General features: G+C 29.0%; 1 protein-coding gene across 1 annotated transcript in view; it reads right to left on the reverse strand.

The window, feature by feature from the left end:
* The window catches only part of IRSp53 (Insulin receptor substrate 53 kDa), a 353,967-nt gene that overhangs the window by 190,991 nt on the left and 138,706 nt on the right, over positions 1–24,270 (reverse strand). Inside the window, exon 3 of the mRNA XM_088266488.1 lies at positions 20,947–21,212. Within this exon, the coding sequence (XP_088122614.1) occupies positions 20,947–20,991 (45 nt within the window). The 5' untranslated portion in view covers positions 20,992–21,212. The remainder of the gene's footprint in view (positions 1–20,946; positions 21,213–24,270) is intronic.

Here is a 24,270-nt window from a genome sequence, read left to right on the forward strand (position 1 = left end):
AAGGAATCTAATACATTAAATTTTAGTTCCTCGCGCGCTCATGCGATGGCAGTAGGTGCTAACGGTCCCCACCCTAGCGATGTTCCTGCACTTTCGCGCGGGTACTGCATATTCAGTAGAGTAATAATTAAACTCTCCGCTGCGGCTGTAGCGTGCACATGGTGCGATAATAATTGTTCATTATTCATATTCATACGTTTCCCCTTACCCCTGCCCTATTCCCACCTCGTGATCCAAACGCTAGATGCTCTTCTTACGACGATAAATTTGCTGAACAATTATATATGATAATTATTTATCTCTCCCCCTTTCTCTTATCTACACCTGCAACGCGATCGCAGGTGGATATATCGACTTTTCTTTAACCACGCATCGGGAATTCATAGAAGCTTCGTTCAAGTTATCACTTCCTGATTCTATAAAACTTTAAAAGAAACATCCTCACTTATACATTTTTTTACCGATATTGAACAATACTGAGCATTTGCGAAAAATATTTGAATTGAAACTAAACCTCTATTTTTGGATTTGAAATTGAAAATACGTGAATGTTCTATTTGGATCATTCTTCTTTTAAAAAGCATTGGAATTTGTATTTATTTCACTTTAAGCACATATAAAGGCAGGCAAGTATCCCAAATTTAAGGCAGGCAAGTATCCTAAACTGAAGTTTTACAAAGGACACATTTTAGTATTTTTTTTATAAACGTTTATAAAAAAACTTTCATATCGCCTTGTGTCGCAACGTAGCCACTCCGTTTTGAACGTAAAATAATATTTGGATGTAAGTGATATCATCCAATAAAAAAATGATAATATACGAGTATAACATACATGTACATGTAGTTGAAAAACTAAAAAAAACTTTTTTCTTCATATTAAGATATATTCCCATAAACTGAAAAATACTTAAATTATTTATTTCAAACATATATTTAAAAAAAAAAAAACTAACTAACCATCACGCCGCTTCCCCGAAGGGGTAGGCAGAGAGAATAGAGCGCCACACCACTCTGTCCTTGCAAACATTCTTCGCCTCTTCCACGTTCATGCATCTCCTCATACATACCCGCCGATTGTTACGACTCCTGACCACTTTCAAGTATTTGGCATACCCGATCGTGATATGTTTTTCTCGGTCTTCCTCTGCTTCTTTTCTCGCTAACATTCGCCTCATAAATTTGTTTTACCATTTTTATTTAAATCTCTGAAATAAAAATCAAGTATTAAAAATATGTATGATTAAATGCTGAATAGTTGTAATCTGGATCGAATACCTAATCACCCTGCCTTCGTATAATTAACGATCGTAAAAAAACACCGCGTTATTCCGATTCGGTGCCCTATACACCACTTGGTTGCGGATAGGGACCAGAAAAACAAAACGTTTAAATCGTACTTTATAACACGTTAATTGACAAAAAACTCTATAATATCCGTCGGAATCCGGAATTGCGCTCAATTCAATTAATTTGTTAGACGACTGTAACGAATCGAGTATTACATTGTCAGTTTACAAGGTAAATTGAATTCTGCACACTATATTGAGAATTTACGGTAAAACGAAATGATTTAATATACCACGTTTCCTTATAAGAAAAGAAATGTAACAAAAGAAGTCTTACAATATATTCACTATCTCTGTATTTTTACTTAAGTAAGTATTATTTTATGATTTGATTACCCTGATAAATTAGGTGTACCAATGCAAAAATGCATTATATATATATTTATATATATATATATATATATATATATATATATATATATATATATATATATATATATATATATATATATATATATATATATATATATATATATATATATATATATATATATATATATATATATATATATATATATATATATATATATATATATATATATATATATATATATATATATATATATATATATATATATATATATATATATATATATATATATATATATATATATATATATATATATATATATATATATATATATATATATATATATATATAAATATATTTATATATATATATATATATATATATATATATATATATATATATATATATATATATATATATATATATATATATATATATATATATATATATATATATATATATATATATATATATATATAAATATATATATTTATAAACATATAAATATGATGTAATAGTAAAAACTACTCTGATATTTAGACTTATTGCAACGATTAGATGCAGTACCTTATGCACCATTGGGTGCGGGTTAAAAAGATATATTTGTGCTTTAAATAGATTTTTTGTTACAATCAACATAATGTTATCGTAATAAAGTGATTTTAAATCCCTGTAAAGTTACAGTGAAATACAAAATTAAGACAACCCCCTAATGCAACAAGATGAGTAGGTATAGCTATTTTTTATATCTAAAAAAGTATATATATAATAACAGAACTTGGTTAAAGAGTATATAAATACCGTGAAGAACTTTGGCTTCTAAATTTGTCTGAGCATTTTGAGAGTACCATTGAGAAGCTTAACATAATAGATCTGAGACATAATTTAAGAACGGAGCAAAGATTCCACAGCTTAAATGCAAACCGCAATCTCGAGAATGTTACCTAAAAAAAATTAAAAGAGCTATTAAAAAATATATTAAATTCTTTTTTACGTTACAAATACCAATTATATTAGCTGATAAAAAAAAATTGGAAAGATTTCGGAGAATGTTTTAGATTACATTGACTGTTACGTCATTTATTTGAAATATTTATGAAATGATAAAAACATTTACGTGATAACTTTTTTTTTAAATATTTAATAAAACAAAACAAATATAACCTATGGATTATTTTCAAACGGATACCATTGATTATGTATAGTCGATGGGCTATCAGACGATCAAAGTATTGCTACTATGCATTAACAAACCTACACTTCAGTTTGATGCATACGTAAGTGCGAGTTTGTATAAGATTCGGACTCTCCGGGTGTTTTTTTTTTCTACTGCGTACGTGCTCATTAAAAAAACTTCAAAGAAAAATACCTACATACAGTTTTAACACATTACATTTACTCAACGAAAGAATGTGAGTCAAAATCTTAATCATTTTTGGAAGACAGACCTATATTGCACGGTCAAACTAATGAAAATCCTTTAAAAACTTGTCAACAAATTATTTACTCTGTAATCTTGTCATTTTCAAAATTTTAATATATGTCTGCTTTTAAATGGCTAAAAAGAAAAACAGTCATAAATTGAAAGAAAAATTTAAATTCATTGAACCTGTAAGAAAATATTTTCAACTTTACATGTAACACAAGATTTTTTTAAAAACATTTTTCACTCTGCTTAGTAACAGTTTATAATTTTAGGCGATAAGAAAATAAACTTAATTAAACATGTAAATAGGGTAGCAGTATCTTGATCGCAAACTCACAAATACAGATCAAATAGTTTATTCAGAAACTAATCATAACTACTCATACTATTCAGACGACTTAACATAATTGTTCATTATGCAGTTTACTATTAGCGGCACTACGAAGGCCAACTTATGAATTTAATGATTCGCGGTTTTTGTTTCAAGTTCTGTAATATTTCCTCTTTTTGTTGATATTTTTTTAAACACAAGACAGAGAGAGGGAGAAAAACGTTTATATAGGCATTAAGTAAGGTCATAGAGCTTTACTAGGTACAATAATTATCTATAAAAAAACATTACATAATACATATACACACTGCATTCCATAGATACAGAATGATTCATTTATGCCAGTTTTCTTTTAAAATATTATGTAAAGTCGTTTATATAAAATTTCATAACTCACTTTTTTATTAATTACGTGCCTTTGTAAGAAATTTTTACTCTTTATGTCTTGGAATTATTACTTTTTGTTTAACAACTAAATACAAAAAAACAAGCGACTCTAACAAACGTACTCTCTAATCTTAAACTTAATGACGTGGAACTTATATTTATTAAAATATATTAAATTTGCTAAAAAAATGTAAAAAGTAAATCATTAATGAGCGGTTAAAACCATAATCGGTAAAAATATTTATGAATGAGATATACGTTTTTGTAATAAATAAGTCATAATTTATTTTATGTCCAATTTGTGATGGGCCAGGAATAAATTAATTTTTTTTTGTATGTAAGTAGATCCTGTGAATTGCGGTTTTTGTCTTCAAAAATGACGAGGACATTGTCTGGAGGTTTTTCGATGTAAGAATCATTACCCCTAGTAATTTACAATTAATATATGTTTTTTTATATAAATTAAGGTAGGATACCAAAGAATTATCATTTTGCAATATTCGCCATTTAACAGTACCACAAAAATCCTATTTAATCATTAATCAAAAATTATAATTTTTGGAACCAATATTTGATACATTTAACCTAAACAATATTAAAATTAACAATTATTAGACGATGTCGTACTCAAGAGTTAGTGCAGATAAGGTAAAGATTAAGAAATTTAGTTTTTTTATCTGGTAAAAAAAATATTTTTATGAAAGGAAGAGTTCCCTTGATAGCACACCCTGTATGTTAAAGTTATCCCATTACGTTAAAGTTTTGTCGTTAAATTTGAACGTGCTCACTTTTTGTCTTAATGTTCCGACAACTATTTAGAAGCTAATAGCTATGTTGTTCAATTAGCGACGGTTTAACTTCAAAATGTACTTTTATTTACGTTCGGATACGTTTATTATTTTGCCAGACAAAACTGCGGCATGACTTATTTTTGGTAAAACATTCACCAAATCCGTTTCTTAAATAAAATAATACCAAATCATACTTTAAACCTTACCATAACTTACATATAATTATTATTAAAATAAAATACTTAAACCCATTTAATTTAAATTCATCTTGTCAGAAAAAAATATATTTAATCATGGTTTTCAACACCTGTCTTGTTGTGTATGTAACAATTTTGTCTAACCTCACACCAGTCTGATGATGATGTCGGTTACGACGAAACCCTGTCACCAGTCAAATACAATTTAAGTGGAAAAAACTACACAGTTTTTATTTCATTCTATAGATGAAAAAGAATATGGAAGTCTAGGCATTTACAGGGTTTACGACCGTCATAGGCTTGGTTAAGCGATCACCTTACACTCGTATAACATTCACCAATTCCACCCATGATTAACAAAAACACTGCTCAAATTTTTAGAACTTCTAGATTTATTGATCAAATTTATCAATAAATAAGTATTTATCCCGAAAAATTTTATTACTTTGTATAAATGCGTAAATGATAATCGAAAAGTTTTCACCCGCAATGCCGCCTCAGATGTCGCGTAAAATAGATATCCATTATGAAAGTGATTTTTTCATCTCTTTGGATATAAAAAGGACATACAACTAGAGCATGTTGTTTTCACAAAACTGTCAGCTCGCTGAAAACCGTCACTAAATAATGTAGTTAATGAGAAGCAACCACTCGCTGCTGCTTTGCGTACAGATGCCACACCACCCTACGTAGGGCTATCTCCACTTCACAACAACGTTCCTCACCCCACGATGCTGGGGCGAAGAAAACAAATTGCCAACGTTATACTACCATAGAATGGCTTGTTCCGAGTGAATGAAATAAACTAATGTAATAAAGATGCGAGATGGAAGTTGTGATTATGACTCTTATCATTCACTACTTAATTACATCGTATAAGGTATAATGAGTTTTTAAAGATATGGAATGGGTATGTAATTACCTGGATTCAGAGATCGGTAGAACTGTCCGACTGCTGCGCTGCACACCCGTTATGTATGTACTTTTGTTGACTCCTATTTATTTTCATTGTCAACTTTTTACATACACACATTATATATATATATATATATATATATATATATATATATATATATATATATATATATATATATATATATATATATATATATATATATATGTGTATATATATATATATTTATATATATATATATATATGTATATATAGATATATATATATATATATATATATATATATATATATATATATATATATATATATATATATATATATATTTATATTTATATATATATATATATGTATATATATATATATATATATATATATATATATATATATATATATATATATATATATATATATATATATATATATATATATATATATATATATTTATGCTTTAATCGTTATATATATATATATATATATAACGATTAAAGCATAAAATAATAGGGATTATCTTTAGGGACTAAGGAAGCAAAATGTTAAACTTTATAAACAATGTTTTGAAAAGAATTATAATGTATTTAACGTCGAGAATATTTCAACTTTTAAAAAAAAGCAATTATTGAACGATTCCGGAATTAAAGTAAAAAATTACCTACAAATTGAATTTTTTTATTATTTCTTTTCCTATATTTGAAAAGTAGATCACAAGCTAAAATTTAAATATCTGGAATGGAAACTGTACCAAATAAAAGAACCACATTGACATCGACCGCATTCATTAGCTCTTGAAGATGGAACAATGGGGAGAGAACAATCCTCAATTTCTGCTTTCCGATTAGTTTATTCTGTGTCTACTCAAACCTGTCCATGCGACCATTCTTCCTGAACCATTATTGTTCACTAATTCAAGCTAATGATTGATGACGTATTCAATAGAAACATGTAAGTCTCAACGTTATGTAATGCAAAATAATTTAGTTAAAGAATCCATGTAATTTAGAATAGTACTATGCTTAAAACCACATTTTTAATTTTATTGACAGACGTATCTATATTCTTACAATCGTTTATTTTTTATTTGGAAAATACAATGAATAGATTTTATCATATATTCGCTGAATAATTTTTTTTTTTTAAGAATACTAATTTAATGGCATGAAATAAATATACGTATATTATAAAAGTATTTTAAAGAGGGTCATGAAAATAATGAAAGAATTGCATGAGCTGCCTAATAAATAATTTGTAGAAAAATAAAGATGTTTTAACGATAAAAGCCTAAATAAGTTCAAAAGAAAACCTGTGCTTAGTAGGGAATATAATCAAAAAGTTTAAATACGTTTGAGTGTAGGAACATATTATACTCACAATTGTATACTATCTAATAATTCCCCTTACAATTCCATTTGTATTTTTTATACTTTATATTTGATGCATGAAATTTGCTTTTTTCTATTTTGTAATTAAAATGTAAATTTGTTTAAAAATCACTCTTTATAGTGATTTATAGTGATTATAAAAAAAAGTTACATTTTAAATATATAGTTTTTACTAAACGAATAGTTTAAATAAGATAAATTCAAAACTACCCATAGACATGAATAAAATGAACGTACTGTCCAATTAATTCCAAAGCTAAGATCTTAATGCTGTAGATTTTCTGAATCCAAGTGCATGCGATAAAGTTGGGTTATGTTAAAGTGTCTTTTCGCTATTTTCAAGAGGAATGAAGTAAAAGTATAAAGAGCGAGACGTTTAATTTTAATTTTTTCATTTTACTCAGAATCCTTTTAATTGAAGTACCATTTACCCGGGACGCAGTATATAAATGCGGAAAAAATATAAGGGTATGTTATTTTCTGATTATTTTTTTAAAAATAAAAATGCACAAAAGTCAAAGGAACAAAGAAAATTAGTTAAATTAATTAAGTAAGAATGTTTTATAAATTATTTTATTTAACTCCCAATTAAAAACTTTATGTTTTTAATATAATTAACACGACTATTGGTTAATCACGCGATAACTTCAACAAAAATATTTACTTAAGAAGTCGAGTTGCTTAGAAAACTTTTTTTTTTAAATTACTTTCATTAAAAGGTGTCATATTTCTAAATATTTTTAAGTATGCAAAAGTAAATATTATGAATTTGTTTTATCTAAGTGCTATCGATTGCAATCAGTTACCTTATAATAGACGTAATTCGCGTAAGCTACCAAGTTACAAGTATACCAATGAATGTTATCATAGTGTACCTACATATATTACGCATATTAAGGTATTGAAAAAGAACAAGGATACTGAAATAAATTTTTAAAGCTGATGCCACAGTTATTTTGTCAGATATCTCTAGAGAAAAAAAATATTTTAGTTTGGGAAGGCTTAAGAATTTACTGAGCTCACTGCCTGTTATTGCCTGGATTAAGTGTTGGCTTAATATATTATGCAATATTCACCATTTGGGATCACAACAATTATACTGTTAAAAACAGAATTTTTATTCAAGATGAAAATACTCAAAACGTTTATTAGTTAATTGATTATTACTAGCAATTGTAACAAAACTTGTTCATCTGATGGTTACATTAGATGTAGGTGCATTTAGTACTCCAAGGCTTGACGTGATCGTGCACTTGCTATTAGATGACCCAAGCAGGGAATGCAATTACACTGCACTTTCTTCATTCCTTCACATTTATCATGCAACTATTCTTACACTTTCCTGCAGTGGATTCCCCTTCACGGAGAGAAAGTCACGTGTAGAATATATTAGGCTCCTATGTATATAAATCTTTAGTTTAACAGTCAAAGTGCATTATACTAAAAATGGTGTTGAAATATATTTTTATATCATTAATAAATCGAGAAATAGATGCATGATTTTTAACAAACGTTTATATAGTTTTGATATCGAATATCAAATTTTTCTTTATTAACTCCAAATTCCTAATGATGATAGTTTTTAGCAGTTCCTTGTTTCTAAGGACTTAATTAAGTACCTTTCACTTAAATTTGCTTCAAAGTTTATGACTGAAAATGTGATGAAACTTTCGATTTTAATAAGTTCGTTGAAAAGGTAACAAATTGATCCTGTAAAATTTGAATTTTTAATAAAATTATGAGATAATTGCTTCAAAAGTAGTTTACCTTTCGCCACATTCATCGATTTGATATTTTACCATAACAATGAAAGGAAAATTCATTTTGATAATAAAATCTTGTGTTTGAAATGAATCTGTACTTGTATAGTATGTGCGTTCCGCTCATATGACCCGAAGTATCTTGTTATCCTATCTCCTTATCGTAAAATGTATTGTTATCGGCTGTTTTCAAATATCTCTTCTTTATTTGTTTTTTCCAATACCACCCTTGATTTTTATGTCTACTTTAAGGCATTTGCATTCAAAATGGCTCCTTCTGGGTTATTTATTATTGGGAAAAAGTTCGTAGAGGTTCTACGGCTTAAAACTGGAGAAATAATTCCGATGCAAACCACGGCCAAGCCAAGAGCAACCCATAAAATAAAATGTATTGCTGGAGTTTGTTGAAAATCGCTCCGGCCGTACTTTAAAATTGCTTACACGAATTTTGTTCCTCTTTCTGCGAATTAAATTATTCTCTTATGACTTATTGTCGACTGATTTAATGATTCCAGATCGTATAAAATTTATTTGATTAATTTTTCATTATTTTGATATTTACAAAAAAAATCTGAAGTAACAATGAAATCATTCGTGGAATTTCAAAGAAATTCATTTCAAATAAAATATATTGTATGTAGGTACACCAAGTTTGCATTAAAAATATTTTACAATTACTCTATTGTACCATTTACCACTCCAGTGGCTTTGATTTACATACTTAGACTGTTAATTTTTTTTTTTTTTTATTTATTTTTTAGAAATTATCACCAAACTCACAAACTTGACATAATTTTTAAAAAAAGTGAGAAAGTATAAAAATGTCATCAAAGTCCGATCATTTTTTTTGAATACATGTTGAAGTTGATGGAAATCGAGTTCAGTCATGAATTAAGTGTGTGATATTTGTGTTAAAAATATTTTTCAATTGTTTTAAAACAGTATCCTATAAAATATACTGAATCATTGAAAAAATTAAGATTCATTCGGAATCAAATAGTTCCAGTTGGCTGGATGAATGTATTTGAAGATACTCAAAATTATGGGACTATTAATAGACCATTTGTTGGGAAAACTTTCAGTCCATAGTTTAGGGTACGTCTTCAAGTCGATATATTTGTAGGTACACAAAAACTGTCCAAATTTAAACCCCCCGTACGTAATTCCCCTAGCTATGGGTCATAAAACTGTCATAAGAATGTACCCATGATGATTTTTCCCTTATTTTCGATTCATTAAGGTAAGATTTATACGAAAAAAGACGTTTGCGTTACTAAAAATGTATTTCATGATTTTTGCGTCTATTGGAAAAACTAAAATGGGGTTTCGCTTTACACCCTTTTTCCCATTCGACTAAATAAATATCCAAAATTTATGACCCAAAAGAAAACAAATTAAATTATACCTTCTACGACAATTTTCTTTGACTGTGGCAATAAAAGTAATAAGATCTGACGGTTGGTGGTTTATATTACTTGCGTTTGTATAATTGAATTAGATAACATTTTTTATCCAAGACGAAAAATTCATTATACTTGCCGTCAAAAAAGTGTCCGTTACGTATTCTTTAAAAAATAACTTGTTTAAATATTCATGTTTCATGTTGTTTTTTTAAAATATTTTTTTCTTAAAAGGGACATATTCAAAGATTTTATTGTATCATACACTTTATTTTAAGAGTATTATTCTGATCCTATTATTTTGCTTTGACACTATCAACATGTGAATTGCTTTAATGTGTGATTATTAATAAATAAAATAAAATGCTTATTTTTTGTATTTTATATGAATTTAAAAAATAATTAATAAGCACGTTATTTTTAATTTTTACATTTTTTTTCTGAAAAACTTAATAAAAATTTGTAGTTTATTAAAAAGAAGGAATTTATAAATTAATTCGGCAGCCACATTCAGCTAAAACCGATCCTTTTGTGGTTGATTTAAAGAGGATGGCGGTGTATTGGGAAGGTGGAGGAGAACTTCACAAAATGTTTTAAGTCAAGAAAATGACGACCCGCAGAAAAAAATTATGGAGAAATTTTATTTTTCTTTCTTAAGTGAAGTCTCATAAATGCTTAGAAATAAAAATAAACCCAACCTTACAATAATTCGATATTTATCAATATGAATAGTTTGTATAGTAGAGCAAAAAACCAAATATCAATTTTAACAAAATTGCCATTGCTATAATTCTTTTTATTTAATTCATTGCGTTTAAATTTAAGTTTCTTCTTAACAGTGGTTTTTGTGATATTTCATTTACAAACAGCAAGAAATGTATTTCAATAAACTCGCAATACAGAATTATTCGGTTAATAAAATTTATGAAACTGTTTTCATCGTCTACTTCCTTTGGCGACTGCAGCGAAATCAGAAAAATTCGTGACCATCCATGCAAACCCATTTTTGACGATCTTTGTAAAATGATTGAGAAACTTCTTACAAAAACGTCCATAAAATAACGATGTTTATATATTTTCTTCGCATTTGCTTCGACGTTTGACTCAATTTACGGATGTCAAAAAACCGTACACGTTCTTTATTCTCTATCATTTTTATTAATTTTTTTGTAGTGTTTGGAAACAAGCATTTTAGCATTTTTATTGTTTTTTTAAACGTGAATTACAATTTTTTTTAAAAAATCAAAAACATTTCATTTGATAAATTGTAAAAGTATTTATCATTTAATTATAAGAAAAAAAATCAAATTAAGGATTTAATTATCCTTAAATAACCTGCAATCAAGGTTCATTTACATTTTTTGGTCTCTTAATTCATCTAGAATAGTGGAATATTAACTTGATCATCGAGTACACAAAAGACAAAGTAATTAGTTTAATGCTTAATGCTCCAGTCTACTGTGTGGACATTAATCTGATATTATGAAAAATAGTTTTACATTAATTTTGACCCTACAGGATTTAAACTGGCATGCATGGAAGCCTAGAAGTAGGACATATGTCGCTCACTCCTTTCAAGAACGTCATAAATCAAAAAACTTGATTTTTCAGGAGAGCGTTTTTAAAGTTTAAAAATATAATACAATGTATTAAAAATAAATATCAAGCCACTTGTTGAATTTTTTACTATGCAACAGATCTTTTTAGGTAAAACCTGAAGGTTTTTTCTCCATTTAAAAAATATTTAGTATGTTTAAAAAAATAATTAAACAATACCTTTTCTTCAAAATGCAAAAACAACACTTTCTGCCCTAATGTGGGTAAATATTAAGTTACAAATATGCCACTTTTGCTGGGATATAGTACATTTTCTGGGCATTCCGAAAACGTGCACAACTGAAAATTTACGATTTTTGATTTATGACGTTCTTGAAAGGAGTGAGCGATGTAGGTACTATAGAAATAACTTTGTATGAATAAAACTAATAACAAAAATGATTGTGTTCAAATCGATTAACTATATTTCCTGGGAATTATTAATTTAATTAGTTTTGTGCATTCACAGTGCACAGATCAAAACAACATAATTTTAGAAATTTAACAAGAGAGTGATTATTTATAATATGATAATAACAATAAATGAGTCGTTTGTTTACGTGAATGAGTTCCTTATGGCATATCACGATTCAATACATCTTCCTCACTTATCTCAAGATTCATGAGAAAGTGTGTTAGCATCTGCATGTTGTTTTGCTATTAGAAAAAGCACTAGTTAGCAATGGTCAGTGGCGTATCTAACATATGTGATAATGTGCAGATACCGTGCAAGATTAGCCGGAAATCACTTTCAACAAAATAAGCAAATAAACACATCAAAGTGAGAAATTCAATTACAAGAAAAATGAATTAATGAACACATCATTTTGGTTTGTCATTTTTGATAATTAATCACGAGTATTTTAGATTGAAATCTAAGCTATTTTACACTACATAAACACACAAATACGCGGTAAAACATATTATTTTTTGACATCTCATCAAAGATTAAGAAGAATATGGAAGTCATAGGCTGGTTTAAGTGATCACCTTACACACGTGTAACATTCACCAATTCTACCCATTATTGACAACCACACTACTCAAATTCTTGGATGTTCTATATATATGAACCGATTTTAAAACATTGTTCTTGAATCACTAGAACTTCATTAGAGACATCTATTGGTGAGATAAAAAGAAGCTTTTTATTGAGCAGAAACTCTTATATCAGTATGTGAGGTGTAAATAATAAGAAATTTAACTCCTATAATTGGAGATAATCCAGATTTGTGAACAAGTATTTGAACATATTCAAAATGTTGTAAGTAGTAAAACTTTTACTTTTAATGCATACGAAAAAAATGGAAATATATAAAGAAAAGTGATCTTTTTTTATTCACTCATTTTAGAAAAAGCACGTGATACAAGTATACAAAAATATGTAAATTAATAAAGCCCACATTTTATTAAAAATAATAATACCCGAATACAATACTATTCGCCTCACAACATAACACAATGCAAGTAGCCTTTTATTGTAATTAACATAACATTTCGTGTGCAAAAGGGTTACAATAATCCACGTGGCGCCCTTTAAAATGTACTTACATAATGGTAACGCCACTGCTGAATCTCATATTCTCGCACCGCGGGTCAAATGTTAACCCTGCCTTATAATTCCCTCGCAAATTATGCTTTAACTGGTACTTTCACACTTGCTAATAGTGTTTTGTGAAGTATTTTGAAACACATTCAAATTATTGAAACCAATTACCCGGGAAACATGCAATGAATAATATTATTACAATCTTTTGCACAAGGAATTATTGAGGAATTCAAAAATGTATCATTTTTGCACGAAATACTGAAAGAAATAATACGCAACCGATGTCGAGTTAAGAATATCTATTACGAAAATTATGATGTAAATTATTGGTTATAAATAAATATAATTCAGGCAATAGACAATAAATACTTAAAAGTCAAAATTATTTACCATGCTCAACTGATCTCCGGATATTTATATAAAGAACTGAGAAATAATACTGATAGCTTTTTGGTTTTAACCTCTTTTCTTCTCTTACCTTGCGTGTTTTTGTAGTTGTTTTGTCTTGTAGAATCAAATTGAAGCGTTATACTAATATAACCTCTCTTGCCCGTGTACATAAAGTGTTATCGTGATATCCCATGCGTCTAGATATGCGATATTTGAAAACGCATTCAAATCTGAAAAACGAGTTTAATAATGCTGTTTACAAAGTCCAACCAAGCTAATCGACAATAAAGGTTGACCTTATGCTAAGGTCTATGGTGACTTATTTCTTACGTAAATATTATCAGCATCCCTTCTTAAAACAGTCAACGCATATGTTATATACACTCGGTTTATTTAAAATGTCAATTACTTACTTCACAATAGTATTATTGGTATTTTATATTACTATTGTAATTCTACATTTTACACTTAACATACGAAAATATGTAGGGAAGAGTGCCCATGGATGGGACGTTTTTGATTTTGCCTCTCTAGTTCTTTTCTGTAAAATAAATCACAAAAAGTAAACGTGGTTTCTCTTTATTCAATCTTTTAGCTACAAACATGCCATACTTTGTTTTCTAAAAAAATTAACCTAACTGCCTGAAAAATCGATTTCAAATAATGTCCTAAAATGTCCCATTCATAAACACCCTCCCATGAGAGGGACACCAGTATACCATGAATGGGACATTAAATAAAATGCTAGATTGATGCAATATTTATATTTTAAAATAAAAATCATCTGTAGACACTTTCGTATAATACGTAGACACATGTAAAAGAAATTTTATTAAACATTTTTGCAACATTTTTGGCAAAAAAAGTTCAGATATCTTAATATTCCACAATTTTCATGGGCCACCAAATTTACATTTAAGCCAATGCATAAAACTATATTGATATTCTTCTTCACATATCGCTCACTCCTTTCAAGAACGTCATAAATCAAAAAACTTGATTTTTCAGGAGAACGTTTTCAAAGTTTAAAAATATAATACAATATATGAAAAATAAATATCAAGCCGCTTATTAAACTTTTTACTTTGCAACAGATCTTTTTAGGTAAAACCTGAAGGTTCTTTCTCCATTTGAAAAATATTTAGTTTATTTAAAAAAATAATTAAACAATACATTTTCTTCAAAATGCCAAAATAACACTTTCTGCCCTGTAGCGGGTAAATATTAAGTTAAAAATATGCCGCTTTTGCTGGGATATAGTACATTTTCTGGGCATTCCAAAAACATGCACAACTGAAAATTGACGATTTTTGATTTATGACGTTCTTGAAAGGAGTGAGCGATATGTGACACTTATTATCCTCCTTTACTTTAGTTTTTTTCAGTGATACACCTTCTATTTCAACTGATTTATCTGAACTGATCTCTGTCATCACTCATTTAAATATTTTGTTGAAAACTGAGTTTTTTTAAACTCTTTTAGCGTTAGGCTTATTTTTTTATCTATCTATGGGTTTTCATTTTCCATTCTTCAATAATTGTATTTTCAAAAACTTGTCCTTTTCTGAAGTGTCAGATATTATACTTGATTTCCCCTTACTGATTTATTTCTGTACTGTAGAACATATTCTTCCAGCTGAATTTAAATACGTGGAAAGTATTTCTTCTCCCTTCAGACTAAACTAACTAGCTAAAAAAACTAACTAACCATCACGCCGCTTCCCCGCAGGGGTAGGTAGAAAGAATAGAACGCCACACCACTCTGTCTTTGCAAACATTCTTTTCGCCTCTTCCACGTTCATGCATCTCCTCATACATACCCGCCGATTGTTACGACTCCTAACCTGACCACTTTCAACTATTTGGCTTACCTGATCGTGCCATGTTTTTCTCGGTCCTCCTCTGCTCCTTTTTTCCAATAACATTCGCCTTATAAATTAGTTTAACCGTTCTATCCTCACTCATTCATTCTACATGTCCAAACCATCTCAACACATCTTTCTTAATTTTATCGATATGCTTATCTCAGCTTTGCATTCCTTCCTTATTTCACTATTCGAATATTTATCATACATCGTTTTGTCGCACATTCTTCTGAGAGATCGCATTTTGACTGCATTCAGTCTACTTTCATCCTTATTTTGCCAACTCCATGTTTCACTTCCATACATTAGAGTTAGAACCAGGACTCAGTTATGCACTGCCAGTTTAGCTTCCGCTGATAGGCTCTTTTATTTCCTATCAGCCTTTACTTGTTTGACATGTCTATAGAGATAAGATTTTCCTTTTGCATATGTCTTTGCAACTGACCTAATATTTTGCTTTTATTTAAAACCTCTTCTACAGCAGCTTCAATTAGAATGTTGGTGATTGATGGTTGGTGAACGATGGCGTGTTTTTGGCATTATAACCTAAAAACAATATAATGTTTACAATGCGTGTAATACAAACGAGTACAAACGATTTTTAATGTAAATTAAAAGTATTCGCCATGAATGGGACAATTTTCCCTTGAGTGGGACCGTCCCATTCATGATCACTGCGCGCGTCCCATTCAAGGAAATGCGTGATTTTTAGAAAAATAGATAAATCGATACGTTTATACTAAAGTAAATTTGATGAAACATACTTTATAATATCCTGAGAGAACCAACTTAAATAATTGTATATATCAATTGCAGCACTTATCATAACCTATATGTACAAACAAAATCAAATTGCAGTATATAATTTACTTTTTGACGCAAAAAAGTTGTAACACGTCTTACTCGCTTCACTGTCAGTCGAGAACTGAGGTTTGAGAATTAACCTGTCTAATATCGTAGCGTTAACGTTGGGTAATTTTTAATTTTTTTTTGTAACAATAGTTTGGGCTGGAGGACGATTGTCTCATTCATCCTCTGTCCCACTCATGGGCACTCTCCCCTATCTCCCAAAATCATTATGAAAAATAAAAATATTGTAGCCATTAAAAAGTACGGCAATTATTTGCAATTTTATAGTAACATTTTTTTTAAATTAAAGTATTTTAAAAATAATTGCTATTTTTAATTTTTTATAATTTTTTTTACGAATACTAAATTTAATATTAGGGGATATAACAATACTTTTCTGAATTTCTCTCGACAGTCTGTGAAGTATTCACTAAAACCAGGAAGTGCCACGTTATGAGCTCAAAAATGCCTAGACTTCCTCATTCTTTCCCAAAATTTCTTTTTTTGTCTTCATACATACGTAAATTATTATTCAAATGTAATAAATTTCCTTAATTTCAAGGATTTTTTTTTAAAAAACGATTTATCGATATTTACATTGTATCTCTAAGAGCTTTTGTAGGTTTTTTATTTAACACATCATTTTTTTTAAGATTTTTTATTTTGCATGATTTAAAAAAAAAATGATCCCTCATTTTTCAAAGCTAATTCTTACATACTTTTTACGTACTTAAATTTTGTCATAAACATAACTCAAATTTAAAAAAATAACAAAAATTTATTTGGCGTTTGAATGTTAGTGTGTAAGTAAGCGCTTCATATGAGCAAGTTAAGTGAGAGAGTACGTTGCACAATAACGTAACCAGACTCAAGAAAGCGGAAAGCCTACATTACGTAACCAATCCGTTATATTGTTGGTCTGTACTGTTTTTAGCAAGAAATAACAACAATAGTTATCTTATTATTATTTTTAAGAAATAACAATAATAATTCCAACACTAACGGCAAAATCATAACTTATTTCATTCATTTATTTTAAACTGAACATATCTATTTGTCATTTTTAACATCTTTTTGTTGTAATTTCAAACGAATATCATAATATGTTTTTAAATGCCATAACAAGGTGAAACTATTGTCACAAATTATTTTTTCATTTGTTTTTAACAATAAAATACAATTTAGTAGACTCAAATGATCAGTTTTAGGTTTTAACATTTAACATATAAATGATTGTAGGTACTTCTTAAAAAGACATAGTTATCTGACTTACATTAAAAATGATATTGGAAGCATAAATGAATGATATCATATGCATCGTTAAGTATGAATTGAGCACTTCCACTCTTAAAAGAAAAATGAAAACGGGTCTTATAATTTTCTCAAAAACAAAAAACACACAAATTAGAGTTCTCCTAGTATACAGAGGTAAAAAGAACACAGGTGTTCAAAAAATGAGAAATTAAAAGTATAAGATATTGTGGCAGTTTGTCTTCGCAAATTGCTTCTCAGCACTAAAACGGAATTAAAAGTTTGCTTAGAATTATTGTACTTAAACAGATTAACAACGGTTTCCATCGTTGTTTAGTGTTGTTGGACGGAATTAAATTTGCAATATTTTGAGTCTATGTAAATCTTTGTTCATCTAGATTTGTTTCAGCGTATGAGTGATTTATATTGATATCTTAACATAGATTAATAAGAGTTTGGAAGTTTGGGAATTTATAAGGCTGATGATCTGTCATAAGGCTAGTTGAAGTGATCATTTTATACACGTGTAACATTCAGTACTGTATTTGTTTTACAAGCATTTTTTAAGTGCAATAAAAATATTTAAATTATGTGAATCAAGGATGTGATATTTTTGATATTTTTGTTTAATCAGAAAAATTCGTAAATAGTTTTTATGTTTATTATTTTAGATAAGCGTGAAAATTGATTCATTTTCCTGCGTCGTTCATTTTAAAACGTATTTTTTTAGTAAAAATAAATTTGGATAATTTATTTAGCGCCATTTTGGTAAAATACTACCTCAAGGGCGCTAATATATTAAAAAGTACGTCTACAATCTTAAAAAAAACTCGCTAACGCTGTCTGTATTAAAAATAAACGCTACTGTGTGTTCTCAAACACTAAAATCGAGTTGGTTTTCAAAACTATATAATAATTTTCGCAATTATTGGTACGCATAACATTATTTGCGCGCCTCTGGCGTAGGGACTTTCTTTAACAATGAACTGTTAATGTTTACAAGAGAAATTTCTTAACATTCTTCAAATATTGGTTCGCGAAACAATTGACAAGCGTTTCATTGTTTTAGTACATATAGAATTCTTATTGTCTGAAAAATGCGTAAACAATTATCGCGTTCTTGGCGATAAAATATCCGCGCGTAGATGGTTTGTTGGTTCGTTGGTTTGAGGATTTTCTAAAATTCTAGCTAAATACTTGTGTCTTTAACAATTGTCATAAAAAAATTTACTTGATACATTCTTCCGACCCAAATCATAGATAATATTGTAGTATGAGCTCTATCAAAAATAGTACATTTTACAGTTTTACTTTACACATATATCACAATATGAGCTTTTTCAAAAGTAATTCATTTTACAAGACTAGAATACAATGATAACTTTTAAATTTTGACGTGATAAAATTTATTTATTGGGACGAGTTACGATAAAAAATACGCATTTTTGTAATAACAACAAAATTTATTTAAGAAAAAATATTTTTACATTTATTTAATTCAATTATTTTTCGATAGTTATATAAAATTGTAAATACTCAAAGCTGCCATAAGAAAGAAAATTTATGTTTTATCATGCTTAATCTGCTTTCAATAAATTGATTCCGCAAGTTCCAAATATGGACGGCTATAAAAAAACAAATGTGCCGATTCCGGATGAACCGCATATCGAAATCAGACTCTTCACTGTTATCGGCGTATTATCCGATTTATTTGACATGTCATGCTCCGGAACAAAGTTGTGATCCAAAGAGGCTCCTGGTAAATGTAAAAATGGAAGGGAAAAGTAGCAAAGACCAAATAACGGATTTGACTGGAGCTTTGCTTTCTTTCGCTACCCACATGCCTAAGAATAGGAAAGAATGGAGAGAGATTATAAACAAGAAGGTTGCTGAGAACTCATATTTCTCAGTCAGAAGTCGTGGTGAAATTGATCAAGAAGAAGAAAAATTAATCTTATATCAAGGGTGAATTTTCGATCAACGATATTTTAAGAAAGTTTCGATACTATAAGGAACGGAGAACGCATTTAAAAAGTCGTGCCGATTTTTTCAAAGTTGCATTTATAACTCAAAACAGCCATCTTTTACGCAAAGTTTTCTGCCAGAAAGGGCGATTTTATATTAAAATAATTCTCAAAAACTTGAGATCACATTAATTTTAAACTTTTCGAAACCAATTAATGTCTAATGGCTCGGAAAAAATCGTTATTTAGAATGATAAACTTGGAGTTTCTTCGAAAAACCTTGCAACTTCATTTGAAATTACCATTACCAAATCGAAATATTTGAGGATATTAAATATTTAGGAATAATTTACAATTTTTTTCGAGCATATATTTTTTTTTGCTCACATAAGAAATGATATAATGATTTACGTGAGGTATGCTGAGCCGATAAACATAACATTCGTAAGACGGTCCTAAAAAGTATATTTGACAATCCTAAATGTAAGCTTACAGTATTTGAATTAAGTTCAATACCATGTGCTTCGTAAAATTAAAGGATTGATGTCACGAGTGATTGTTACATATTTCAATTAATTAAAGTTTATTGGACGTGTGTGTAGATTTATATTGCATTGAAAAGATGTAAGCGACCAATCTATGAAGTATTTTAGATCTAGATTAATCTATAGAATCATTGCAAAGAGTTTTTTTATACAAAGTTGTATTCTTCATTTCGTTTCTTTATCTCTTAAAAAATTTATAAAAAAACGTTGGTTTATTTTTAAATTTATGTGATTGAGATGACATGGATTTTCAAAATATATTTTTATAATTAATTTTTATAACTAAGACTGTTATTTTTTTGGTTTTTATAAGTCGTTATATAAGCGGTATTTATCTTGTATTTCGTCTTTAGTTTATAAGGCTTTTTTTATAATGATACTGATAGGTAATGCAGAATCATATTTTTTTTTATAATTTTTTCCATCCAAAAAAGGTTGCAATCGAAATTCATGAAATTAAATAATAATTTTCCTAGATAATACCACTCATCCTAATTTGATCCAAATTTTAGTAATTAAATTATTGTCATGTCACTCCGATTCAAATTTTAAAAATAATTGTGACCTCTATGAGTTTTTGGAAATTCTTATATCTATGGTCATAAAGATTATTTGCATATCGATTTTATTTTTGTCCCATGTAAACCACGAAACTGGTTATGCGACTAAACGAAGGTTAACCGGGAAAAAAAGCTTACCTTGTATATCCCATCGACGAGCTTTGTAAGCTCCTCCGTCTCCATGATGTCAGGATCCAGCTTACTGTTCTTTCGAAACTCCCGTGAAACTTGGCGACCACCGCACTGCACTATGCACTCAACCTCGCACTAACCGACACTTCACAACACGGAACCGTATACAGCGGCGTCAACGGTCTCTTCCTTCAGTAAGAAACTAACTTGCTGGATATTACGTTCATAATATTGCGAGAACTAAATGGCACTGAGTGAAGGTGATCTCTCATCTGAAATAAAGAGAAATTATGATATTAGAATCATGTTTTTTGACGATAAAAAATGTGTGTAATAATTTTATATTCTAACACTTCATTATTTCTTTCGAAAAGTATTTAATTATATGGATTATAATTTTATGAATGGGTTGTAGATACAATACTCATTGTGATTACCACTGATAAAAAATATGATAATATGACTTCAAAAATATCATTATTTTCATCGTACTTTTTTCTGCATGACAATATTTCCAATGAATTTCACGATTTTATAGTCGTGTCATCTTGACATTGTATCTATCGTTTTTATACAAAAGAAGATGGATGTGTGAGTACCCCAGGGCTTACAACCTGTCGTTTCACTGGCTTGATTTGTTACTTTATATCGTTGTGTAACGTTAACTTTTTTATGATATTGATATATTGTCTTTAAGGTCAATACTCTGTGTCTGATAATAATATACAAAAGTACGTTATCAGTATCCAGCATTCATCACTTACAGAAACATCATTAGAACAGACATTTCTATGAAATAATAATTAGAATTTCAACTTAACAGATATTTATCAATTCTTGCATAAAATACGCACTTGATATTATACATATGTTGATATTATAAAATAAAATAAATACATATAAAATATGATTTAATAATTAATAGTCACCGTACACTTTCTTTATTTTTGGCAATACTTACAAATGATTATTTAACACTTACTGTATTACATCAACAACAAAAAAATGTTACTTTACATCTCTTTCAGGCCTTAACTCAATTTGTTATATTTTAAAGCCGTCATTCGGAGTGATTTATTGTACGAAGAATAACACAAATGAACCACTAAAAGAATCCTCATTATACGTACAATGAATAGTGCGATATTCTATAAGGCTCCGGAACATTCGACGTATTCAACAATATATCGATTATATCTCTCAGAATTTGCTAATTTATGCTTACAGACGTACAGTCTATTCAAATCATTACTCAAAGTTTTTCTAACCAAACCAATACACTTAAGACCTGTGCACACATTATTTTCTATTGAAAATAAACGACATCGTCTTTTTATCTTTTGTGTTTATGTAATAAGAGGTGAACTCAGACGGTGAACTTATACAGTCTTAGTACCTTCTTAGGAATACGTAATCCCTCTTTGTTAGATTCAAAACGATTTTTAATTTTTAGTCGATTTTTCCATTTTAAATGCAATACGCAGATGCTGAAGTGATTTTTTTTTGTCTCAATCCTTCGGATCGGTCTGCAGCAACAGATAACATCTCCTTCGCCACTCCAGTCAATCTCCCGAGACCTCCCTCCCTCTTCAGCTCCTTATATGTCGAGCAGTGAATAAAAATTATGAAATACATAAAGCGATACCAATTCCAAATAAATAAATAAAATTTCTCATCTTTTTTAACTGGAATGAACATATAAACAGAATGTCAGATGACAGACTACAAGTATCGCCCTTCAAGGTAACCCTGAAGGACGCAGACCCCCAGGCAGACCTCTGAAAAGATGGTAAGACAGCTGGGAGTCAACATCCCAAGAGCGACATGCGGAGGCACAAACAGATCCTTAGGATCTACAAAAAGAAGATTTTTTCTAGCTATTGGCTATAATCGAACCTGCAACACCAATTTTACAGAATATCATCTAGTCATCGCCACTTCGGCGCCTGTCTGAATTATTTCAAATCAAGTAGATGTCCAAATCAAATGTCGATTCTTGTTTTTAATTGTTTTCTTTTATTTTAAATAAATAAATTCTGAAACATTTCTTGTACAGCAGTTTTTTACACGGTCTACGTATTTACGAGATTTCAATTATTCATTTACCGGTAGTATTTTGTCACTATGAAATCAAAATCATAACCAAAATACTGATAAACTCACAGATCCTCAATGATTTTTTCTAATATTTCGTTTTGAACGAAAAACATATTTCTACAGCACCTTTCAAAACTTTGAAAATAAGTCATATGCATTTTTCCCTACAGTTGTAATTGATATAGAAAATAATCTAAAATATTTATTTCAATAATAAAAAAAACTTTATATCAAGTTTCACATTGTGAAGTCGCAACGAAACAAATAATTTTACGTAAACAACAGAAGAAACTCTAATAACAACACCAGCAAAATAATACTTTTGTTAGAAAAAAAACCCCATGATTTATTTGACTCACGTCCTCCAACTGATAATAACCGTCAAATGAATGCCCGGATTCCGAGCATCGTTTATTGTTTACCCGGTCGAGTTACTTGTTCACTTTTCACGCCTATAAAAGTGTAATGGGGCTGTAAGTATTGATTTTTACGAGCGCGCTAATGAGTTCTCCTTTTTTATTATGATTGATCGATAAAACTAAAAGTTACTCGACCTTAGGAAAAAAAAAATAGTTCGTAATGGGAAGACTATTCCTACCAAGTAAACTTAGTCAAGTAAACTCTCTTTAACTCATAAACATGTGCACTCTTATTTATAGACCTTAGGGGTTAGTTCTCTAATCTTCCTTCAAATGTACTTCTGCAAATAATATCCTTCTTTTTCTAATTCTTCTTCTTCTTTTTCCTTCTTATAGATCCTCGAATATGTCTGTTCCGTTATCCGTCTCTTGTGATGTGGACTTTCAGCTATCACCGCGCTATCGATTTGTAGGTCTTCCAGGTGGTCTTCTTCCGTCTTGGTTCACTCGAAGAGCAATTTTGGCCAGTCTATTTTCTTGCATTCTATTGACATGGGCATAACAGAATCGTCTAAGTGATTTAAAACATTGAAGTATAATACATTGACTTGCTAAAAGTGACTAACTGCATTTGTGTTTATTTTCTTGCCAAGCAAAAGGGACTTAAATGGCCCTCCAAAACATTTTACGTTATGATAGTTGGTCACTTTCACCTGTACGACTACGATATATATACAATAATATTTACCCCAGAGACAAATAAAAAATATATTCCACTTTTTAAGAAAAGTGATAAAAATCGTCTTATAATTAGTACTACAGTAGAAATATGTTAATTTTAAACAATTCATTGACCATCCCCATAAATAAATAA

Source organism: Brachycentrus maculatus, unplaced genomic scaffold, assembly GCF_059751285.1.
Source record: "Brachycentrus maculatus isolate JH-2025_06_01 unplaced genomic scaffold, ASM5975128v1 h1tg000269l, whole genome shotgun sequence".
Classification (NCBI taxonomy): domain Eukaryota; kingdom Metazoa; phylum Arthropoda; class Insecta; order Trichoptera; family Brachycentridae; genus Brachycentrus; species Brachycentrus maculatus.